This window comes from Mastacembelus armatus, chromosome 10 (genome assembly GCF_900324485.2).
Source record: "Mastacembelus armatus chromosome 10, fMasArm1.2, whole genome shotgun sequence".
NCBI classification, from domain to species: Eukaryota; Metazoa; Chordata; class Actinopteri; order Synbranchiformes; family Mastacembelidae; genus Mastacembelus; species Mastacembelus armatus.
This window is the reverse complement of record NC_046642.1, coordinates 4,462,583-4,473,255: the sequence shown is the minus strand read 5'-3', so window position 1 is coordinate 4,473,255 and position 10,673 is coordinate 4,462,583. Positions and strand designations below refer to the sequence as shown.

Sequence of the window (10,673 nt, the reverse complement as noted above, 5' to 3'; positions counted from 1 at the left end):
TGTTGACAGCTAAATGTATTTGGAAACAGGATCATTCTCTATGATAAGATAAAATTTATTCTGAGCCTCAGACTTCAGACAAAAGCTCCTACCAGTGTGAAAATATCTTAGTAAGTTTAATTTACTTTCCCAGCTGTTTTGGAGAGATTCTTACCTTTGCTGCCTTGATTGGATCCTTCAGATACCAAGGTCCTCATTCCTGAAGAAATGGAGATACTATTAAAAAACAGTCTTATAAAACTTAATACTAGGTATTGTTTCATACAAGTATAATCTGATAACATCAACTATAACACAACAGACCTGCAAGGAATGCTCCACTGATGTTGATACTTAGTTTTAAAGTGTTTAAAACCTTCACCACTATAAAATCCAAGGATCAAATGATTAAACACCACAGTATAACACAAAACAACTGACACTCCACAAACTACAGCCTCTAAAATCCATATACAACACAGTTAAATCAACACATCTGTAAAACAACAAAAACTGAACATAATCTCCTTAATGAAGGACTGTTGTATCAGAGTGCATTAGTTTTAGTTGGGTGTACCTAATAAACTGGTGTATATTTATCCCATTTCTTTACAGGTGAAAATATTTTCGCCAAGTGAAAAACCAAAAGTGAATGTTTTCACTTTTATCTCTAAGAGGTCTAATGGCTCCTGAGCTCACAGGTCAACAGACGGAACTCCATGCGCTGATGAAAACCATGTGACAGAGCTAAAACTACTGTCAGTAGAGGAAAATATTTTCTGCCGTTGGAAGCAAATCAGATATAGGATTACATCTCTTTAGAGTGAGTACAGGAAATTCAGAAAAGGATGTTTTATTACTGCCAGTAAACCACAGACGACCTCACCTGCAGAGCTGCACGGTATCTGTCGAGGAGGTGAGGTCAGGTAGAGTAAATCTGCAGCCGACATTCTTAGAGTCCTAAGCTCCTTACACTGCTGACAACTCAGACAAGCTTCAGCTCTGTCACTACTGGGAACTTTTCTCAACACAGTACGATAGCAGTCATAGCACTGTGGCAGCCTCAGTACATCAGACTTTAAAAATGGTGTTTCGGGTGTGGGTTTTGGAAAGATCTTGCTTCAAAAACGAAAATAAAATGACACCAGCAAAGATAACTTTATCTAAGTCATGAGTAAAGATAAACACAATGTCCTTACTCAATGAACACACAAGCATGTACAGCTCCTTCCAGAGCTGTTTCAGCTAAAGACATATTCTCAGGAAGCCTGGTATGAACAGCTCTTATTGGACTCTCCAGAAGGTCGGCTTTCTTTGTCTGAACTCATTCTGTGGTAGATTTACTTTGCTGTTTAGGGTCACTGTCCTGCTGCATTGTCCAATTTCCACTGTGGACAGCCAAAAGTCATGGTAAAAAAAATGTAGGAACTCTATTCCCTTCAATGATGGCAGCACTCCAAGCCCAGAGGCAGCAAAGCAGCCCCACAGATTTGAGTTCTTACCAAACAATTCAACCTTAGCTTCAAACACTAAGCTCACAAAACATGAACTTACAAGGTGCTCACTTACAAACGTCCAACACGCATTGGAGAGCTGCAGCTTCATCTGCCATGAACAGAGATGTGAACCAGCACTAATGATTTCTTTAAGCTGTTCCCGAAGCTGGAGTCTGTTTTTACTTCATTAAGCTTTCTGTATTGTGCTTCTCGAGTCAGCTGGGCACTAAGGGTTCACACATTCTTTTCCAGTCTACAGTTGAATGTTTAATATGAACAATACATTGATTTGTGTGTTGATTTAAGCATATAGTGCATTTATAAATGTAATTAAGATGACAAGACAATTTTATAGAGTACATTTATACATAAATATATGTTTTTCTAGCTGCAGTATATTTCAAATCTACTCTTGGCTCGAGTAACATGCAATCCTCAATCACTTTCCTCCTTCAGGGTACAGGATGAAAAACGCGTGGGTAACTAAAACTCATATCTGCCTCACTGCAGATGTAATGATCAGTGAAAAAGGTGTTCCGAATCAGGGATCAAAGGTTTCCAAACACAGTCCCATTTTGCCTCCAGGAGCTGGGGCCCCTCATGCTCAGGAGAGAGGACAATAGTGTTACTGTGCAAAGAGACAGGAGGAAAACCCACCTGATTACTGTTCCACCAATCACAATGCACCTCTGGCCTGCACCGCAGGTATCGTGTGTCTGCCCTCTAGCTGAGAAGAAGGTCACAGGTCACACGGAGCATCTGTTAATGGAAGAGATGCAAAGTTTAGTGCATGTAGTCTCAACAATATTAAAACTAAGGGAGATACAACACAATAAGAGCTGGGAGTTCACAAAAAAAAACCCATAAATAATTATGTGTCTGCTGTTTAAACTATCAGCTAATAAGAGCAGAAAAGACATTAACTGTTATAAAGGTGATTTGTACAAAATTAGAATACTGGGCTTAGTCTCTTTAGTACTGTTGGTTCTGAGTGCTGCTTTTGACACAGTGGACCATGTGATCATGACACATAGGTTAGAGGACATGATAAGCATCTCTGGTACTGCCCTTAAATTGTTTAGGTCCTATCTTGAAGACAGGAGGTACTTTGTTGAAATTAGTAATTGTGTCTCAGACAAATGGCCTTAAAATATGGGGTTCCCCAGGGGTCCATGTTGGGACCCCTTTTGTTCAGTCTTTACATGTTTCATTTAGGCTAGTTAATAAGCAGAAATAATGTGTCCTACCATAACTATGCAGATGACAATCAGACTTACATATCACTCACAGCAGGTAAACATGGGCCAGTCGATTCACTGTGTCACTGCACTGAACAGATCACTATGTGGATGCAAAACAACCTTCTCTAAATAAACAGAGATGAGAGGTAATCATCTTTGGGCCACAGAAACAAAGAAAGTGTCAACAGTCCCCTAGAGTCTCTTTCTCTAAAATCTAAACCTTGGTTAGAAATCTAGGGGGTAATCAAAGACTTGAATTTTAACAGCCACACACAGTTACATCATCAGCATTTTACCACTTCAAAAAAATTGCCAGAATCAAAGGGATCATGTCTAAACCAGACTGGGAGAGACTCGTCCATGCATTTATCTCCAGCAGATTAGATTACTGTAACAGCCTGCTCACAAGGCTCTCAAAACGAGCTGTAAGACAGCTGCAGTACATTCAGAACGCTGCTGCTCATGGCCTGACTAGAACCAGGAAGTACAACCACGTTACTCCTGTTCTCAGATCTCTGCATGTTTCTGTATAAGTCTCTTCATGGCTGAGCACGACAGTGCATCTCTGACATGTTGGTGCCATATGAACCATCTCAGACTGAGAACATCAGGGTCAGGCCTTCTGCTCATGACCAGAGTCAGGACTTAACAGGAAGAAGCAATGTTTCAGTTTCATGCAGCTAAAATCTGGAATAGTCTTCCCGATGATGTTAGACAAGCCTCAACTCTGGCAACGTCCAAGCTAAAATCTTTTCTTTTTAGCTCTGCAAATGAGAACTCAAAGTGTTTTATCTGCTCTCATTCTCCTTTAATTTTATTTCAAGTTAATTTTCTACTATTTGCTATTTCTTAATTTAATTTTTGCCTATGTTTTTTTAACTTTTATTTCTGTAAAGCATTTTAAATTACTCTGTGTATGAATTGTGCTAAATAAATAAACTTCCATTGCCAAATAATAAGCACATACTTTTACAGATTAACAATTTACACATAAAACATAATCTGCTCATGAAAAGTCATTTTATCTAATATTTTACTTTTAATCAAGTACATTTTTGAATAGAAAGTTTACGTGTGGCTGAAGTGCAGGATCTGTACTTGTCTTATAGTGCAAATACCTCAAATGCAGCCTATTTAAGTACAGCAATGGAGTGTTCCTATTAAAGATGGTTGTCAACCTCAGCTAAAGGCGGTAACTACACCTTTTCCTAAGGGAAAAAATTGAACCATATTAGATCAAGTGAAAAACAAGCGGTTCCTATTTCCTAACCTCCTCCCTCCTCTCCCCGGCAGGAGGAGCGCTTCTCCCTATGGATATGACGGCAGCGCGCACCTCCGCCCGCTCCCGTGACGCAGCGTCTCCCCGAGCGCACTGATGCCGGAGTGGAAGAGACAGGCGCGCTCAGCTCGGCGGTACTGAACGCATCGAAGACCGAGGACGGAGGAGAAGATCACCCGTTTTACGACCATAAAGGAGCCCCTGACCGCGGGGAGCGATGCTCGCAACGAGTCCCTCCGCGGGCAGCAGGACTTAAAAAGCTGCGGTCCATAATCTGGACACTTTTTAAATCTACTCTCGTCCCTTCCCCTTTTATTTCCCTTGCCCTTGTAAAGGAAGATAAGAATCCGTCATCTTCCATCTTGTAGTCATCTTTATTTAACTCCAGCTTCGCGGCAGGACACGATGTGGAAGACCGGGATCCTCCTGCTGCTGGGGGCGCTTTTAGCGGCCGGCGAACTCCAGCAAGAAACGGAGCCGCGGAGACTCCCACCGCCGGGAAAGTTGGAGTTCGGTTACGTGCCTGCGGGAGTGTACGAGACTCTGGCCCATTACGAACCGGGACCGATAGGGATTCTGTTCCACATGCTGCACACTTTTCTGTATGCGGTGCAACCCAACGCTTTCCCACAAGGTAAGCAGCCCGGCCCGGTCTCCCAGGCAAACGGGTCACACATCCCTGTGTCATTTGACAAGAATCTCAACGGAATAGAAACTTTTGCAACAACTAATCATTCGAACTGTAGAGTGTGGTTGGCACACATTAAGGTCATGGATGCTGCTGGGTTAAGAGTCATGCAATCCAAGTGTATTCCGTTCAAATCTAGGTTTACATGGGATGGCTACATGGTTCTCATCCGACTTAAGGAGAGCCCAGAGGACACTTTTACTGCGTCCAAACTCTGGTTAAAATGATGTTTAGTCCCGTTTTATGAATGATTCAAAGCTTTTAGTGCTTCTGACCGGACTGACTCTTGTCTCGCTGCGTGAAAATTTGTCCACTCGCGGATTTGCACCCAGTTTGTGCGTCACGAGCCTTCATACGCGCGTTTTGATTTGCGCACAGATCTGACTGCGCACTTGAAGGTGGCGTTTCTGCCTGCGGCGCACTTTGCGTCAGGGTAATTACAATTAACGAACGTATAGCTGACTCCGTGCTCGGTGGCCGGTGTACAGACACAGTTTCTGCCTGAGTCAGTGAGGGAATGCTTGTTGGAGCACCCACACGCCCCTTGAGAACCTCAGCGCGAGTGGCTCCACATTTAATACTATTAGACCTGACTACTTAATCAAACACACGAGGTGTGTGCGTTTGACTGGTTCGTAGATTTTCAAAACACGCAGCTTCCCTCCATGCGTCACAGTCTGTCCATACTCCTATGGAGCGTTTTGCAGATTAGCCGCTCTCTGAGTCACCTTGTTAATTGGGTAATCCCATAATCCCCTGCGCCATATGTTATTGGCCTTTTAGTTTTCAGTTTGTCACCAGCACTCGTGGGCTCATGGCCTAATCCAATGGAAGAGAGAGACCACAGCCCTGAAGTTGCTCAGTCATGGGCGTGTCAAACAAATGATGCAAAAATGGAAACTAAGTGAAAATTGGTTAAACACATGCAATTATTCAACAAATGAACAAGTAGCTACAGTGACTGATTTGAAAAAGCCAATAGGGAATCATTTTTTCTGAATGGGTTTGTTAGAATCTAGATGGTGTAAGCAAAGGTCATCTGCTTATTAATAGCAGTCTGCGCCTGATTGTTTAGCACAATAAATCCAGCGACCTGTCATGTCTGGTTTGATGAATACAGGCTGGTTTGCAGCGAACCTCTGGGGCAGGCAGAGCTTGTCATTTCTGGAACATGTTACACAAATTCCGTTTGCTTTTCACCCTTTGTTGGAAAACAGCATTTTGAGTTACATTGAAGACAAACAAGGAAAAGAGTCTATGAATAGTTCCCAATCCAGTGGTTTGGGACTGGAAGTGGTACAGATTCAGAGTGGAGCTCTGTTTGTGTTGAGTGTCTCTTCACTTCAGGCTGTGGTTGGCTGCAGTGTTTGCTTCTTCCAGCAGACATTTAAAGAATGAATCACTGAATCCTTGAGTTAAAAAAGAAAACAAGGTTCATCTTATACTGTATCGAATCGTCTCAAATTTATCTGTATTGTTTTTTGCATCGGATCGTGGACCACGTATAAAGATCTGTGTTGAATTGTGAGAGGGAGAGATACACACTCCTACATATTAATATGCAAATTCATGCAACAAGCCACAACAAAATCTAATCAGCTCATCTGCTCTGTATGAGGTACATTTGGTGTAATTATGACGCTTCTAATTATTGTTCTTGAGTTATAGTGTTCACATGAAGAATTAGTTACCATCTAATTAAGCCAATTAGCTCATTAATTAGCAAAGATTTTTAATACACTATTGAACTAAAGAGTTAAGGATTTTCAGCAAGTCCTGTGAAATTAGTGTTTCCTCAATAATATGCCAATTTATGGAGTGTGCCAAAATTTAGTCAGATCTACTCAAACAAGTTATCTAAGTTGTATGACATTTCTGCTGCGTATTGTTCTACTAGATATTGTGTTCACAGTCATAGATGCCAGCATAATAAACAGATCAACTAATAAAAACATGAATCAATTAGCAGCTGAACGGTAAAATGTTCTGTTGGTTTTGCCATCAAAATCTAAGGGATCTGTGTCATGATTATGTTTTTATGGAAAATAAATAACTAATTCAGTATTAATAGGATTATAAAAGCCATGAAACATATTCAAACAGCGCAGGTCCTGAACACTAAATTCCCCTGAGCACAATGTCCAGTATTTAGCTCCATGCAGTGTCTCTACTGTGACAGGTAGTTCACACTCAGTAAATGGAAAATGTTGTTGTTACACATCTAGTGTTCAACAGCTGTTGTATCAGTCTGTGCCTAGAAATGACTTTGCTAGATGAACATTATGTTGCTGGGTAATTACTGACACCACGTCATTATGTCTTTTACAATCACAGCATGACATTTTACATTGTAAAAATCTTAATAATCTCATGAACGTTCATGGTTGACGGACATGTTCATTCTCCGTTTCAACTGTTTGCGTGTCGTGTAGGCTCCGAGCTCGTAGGCGGTGTTATTCACAAAGAAGCAACAAACGTTCATCACTGACACCCACACATAGCAAACGAACAGTGACATATTCTCTCTAACTTTTTTTTTTTTTTTTTAGCAGTTTCTGCTGCAGTGTGCAAGCCCACAGGAGCTGCTGATGCCCCATGTCTCCCTCCCTCACGCCTACCCACACTCACCAACACACAACTGCTACATGCCAAAACACTAACTGACGTATTGGATCATAAGCCATGTGATATGTAATATTACTGATTTCAGGGTGATGTGTACATTATTTGTTCCCTATGTCTTAATTCAGACTTGACAGGGCATTAAAGGAAAGAGCCCTGGTCTTGTGTGACATTTGGCGCCTAACGTGCGATGGAATCACTGCTGGAAAACAGCTGTGAGTTGAAACGTTTATGAAACAATTAAGAGCACTGTTTTCTCATGGGCTATACCATGATAGATTTAAAAACTTATATTTGCTGATGAAGCCTGAAGTAATGAACATCCTGAGCACAAAGGGCAGCCACTCCCTGTTCTCTTATAGTAAATAATTTAACTCTGCTGCCTTAATTGTAAAGTCTGACAAGCTTTCTCTGCACAAAGATCGAAAGAAAACCTGTACAGCTGGGGCGTTAATCCCCATCTGCTCACATGCTGTATGTAAAAGATTTCACTGGATATTCATGGTTCATCCTTAAGGAGTGAGACAGCTGGTCTGATTATTATTATACTTCTCAACAACCAAATGTACATTTGCGTTGACGCAGACTGCAACCCTAACCCTAACCCTTTCCACACATGCAGACTCAAAAAGATGGATGACGACCTACTGACAACAAGAACAAGAGCTCCTTTGTTTAATTTGCCTGAACAGCATGACAAAAGGCAAAAACAGAAAAATGTTCAAGACAATTAGGACCAGAGACAGGCAGGACAGTGGGACAGTGGTTAACAGAGAAAGAAAGTTCTGGGATTGAACCTCCTGCCTAGTATGAAAAGCGTGTACTGTACTTGTACTGTGAGGAGAAAAATGAATTTGCGTTGAATGATATGACGACAGAATAATCTCCTAAGCAGCGTCATATTAGCTCATTCAGTGTTTCATAGTTTAATAATCTGATTTTGTACTAAACGTTGTGCTGCTGTAGCATTTGTTAATGACAGCATCTTATTTATCTGCATTTTATCTATCTTAAGTGTAACAGAAAGGTTACAAGGCCTAATCTAATAAGACTGCGGTTTGAAATGAAAGTACATTTATGTGGTAAGATGCATGTCCGAAAACAGCTGTAACTAACTCATCACACTAAGTAGAGTCTAGTTTTTTTTAAAGAACGTCTGTTTTGTTTCTGTTCAATCTGACTTACAGGGAGCACATAATCAGTGTTGCTGCTTTGATCAAGGACACTTCAATGTAGGAGTACAAACATTAGACCTTCAGCAACAAGACATTTTTTTCACCCACTATTCTTGAGAACAGAGTATATTAAGCTATTACTGCAGTTTTAACTCTATCATTTAACGCCTGTGGGTGAGTACGGCTGGGGAGATGATACCATCCATTGTTGTGCTGCAGATCCCTGCTGAGAAGTATTTTCTCATTAGTGCCTGTACTTTTTTTTTAGAAAACCACGCCTAGGTGGAATTCAGATAAGAGGGGACTGGTAAAAATCAGGCATTGATTCAAGGAAAGTAACAGTTGCCAGGGAAACCCATCGGCAGCAATCACAGTCTGTGTTTTGGTCCATCGCACTGGCCCTTCATACTATATGTCTCACTCCACCAGTATGGTGTGAGGTACAATACCATTTGGAAGGTACATTAATTCATCTCAGGTTACATGGGATCATCCTGTTTTGGTCATTTTACTGTCATTAAAAGGGAGTCAGAGAGTTTTTTCAAGTTACAGAAGCATAAAGGGACTCCGGTGTGCAGTGAAGGACACGTAGACATGAAAGAAACTCAAGAAGAACACTTCAAAAGATTTCCGACCAAGGACAAAGCAGAGATCGAAGCGCTCAGAGATCAGAGATTTACTGGAATTATAAAGTAGCAGACATATTGTTTTGTATGTCTTTCATCTTCTGAGGGGGAAATATCTGCATGACTTTGTGAGGTTAGATGCTGATAAACCCTTGCTCCACTGTACTAAAGAAAAAGGGTCATATGTTTGAACATTTACTTTTAATTCAGTCCTTGATCTGTTTTGTTAAATGCTTTTGTGCAGAACAGTCTTATGGTTTCTCTTACTTCCCCAAGTAGTTGTATACAAAACTGAAGCTTTCAACCAAGCCTGGAAATCTACACAAAATAGCATTAAATATATAGAAAACATATACCAATATTAAAGAGGTACTCTTTACACAATGTTGGGAGGTTTGGAAGAGACACAAACAGATACAAAACAGCAGGTAAAATTAATGCCCATAGCTAAACTATCTCTACATTTAGACCTTTGGCTGTTTCAAACAAAACAAATCACTGGATCTGGCCCTTCTCATAATGCAACTCATGGATTTTTAACAAATTAGTCCTGCACACAGCCATCAGACATGATGTCATGTTTCTGATGCTGGTAATAAATAGATCATATCACCAGTATCACAAAATGTAAATAATTTTGAGAGTAAGGCTTTAGGTTATGGTCTACTCAAGTGAATACATAATGAATATACTGAGAAAACAAGCTAAAATACAACTTCTCCATTTCCGAAGAGTGCAGCTGAGCACATCGCGTAGTCGGAGATGAACCCTGACCTGCAATTGTGCCGGAGCCGTTGGAAGATCAGCCCAAATCAGAATACATGCTTCAATCTGTCCATAGTTCAAGTTTCAATTAAAGTGAATGAAAGACGTTATAAGTTTAAAAACATTTAATCAAGCAGCTAAATGTATTATTATGACTACTGATGAAACAGAGAGGATGAAGCAAAACTGCATTAACATGAATTTGATGTTCACATCTGATAGAGTCACAACCAGGCCACAATCATTTCTCCCATATAAAACAAATTTTACCACAACAGCATTTTGGCACCTACTGTACCTAATTGCCAAACAAAAACCTGTTTATGCACATCCAGATAACTGTGTCAGAATTTGTTTGGTTGTGGTGTTTTAACCTTTAGCACAACCAAGACCATCATCTCCCCAGGGTTCAATCTAACTGCAGTAAAAAGCAGGAATAAACATCCAAAGATAGATGATGACTTTTTCCAATCCAGAGTGTTCCCACAGGTCACCCATAGCACATGTGGATGAATGGTTTAAGCTGCAGGCGCTGTCAAATACACTACAGTGGTAAAGTGTTTAAAGAGAGTGTCCCTCATCTGAGACGCCGTGGCCTGAGCCCCTTGACAGTAAGCATCCGCCTTGCTAAAGTGTCCTTAGGCAATATGTTGAGTGCTAGTCTATCATTAACCCTTTAACATCTCTATGGGGGAGGGTGACTGCAATGACAAATCTTTCAGTTATGGGTGTTGATACAGTGTAAGAAGAAAGAAGGGAGTCATTATTTTTCAGTATTTTCCCAGCCAGTTGCAAACATTTT

At 40.7% G+C, this 10,673-nt stretch overlaps 1 protein-coding gene across 5 annotated transcripts in view; it reads left to right on the top strand.

The window, feature by feature from the left end:
- The first annotated feature begins 4,079 nt into the window (after positions 1-4,079).
- The window catches only part of prom1a (prominin 1a), a 57,327-nt gene continuing 50,733 nt past the window's right edge, over positions 4,080-10,673 (top strand). For all 5 annotated transcript variants that reach the window (XM_026330402.1, XM_026330400.1, XM_026330399.1 and 2 more), the window contains exon 1: positions 4,080-4,629. In XM_026330402.1, coding sequence (XP_026186187.1) covers positions 4,401-4,629 — 229 coding nt within the window. In that variant the 5' untranslated portion in view covers positions 4,080-4,400. The remainder of the gene's footprint in view (positions 4,630-10,673) is intronic.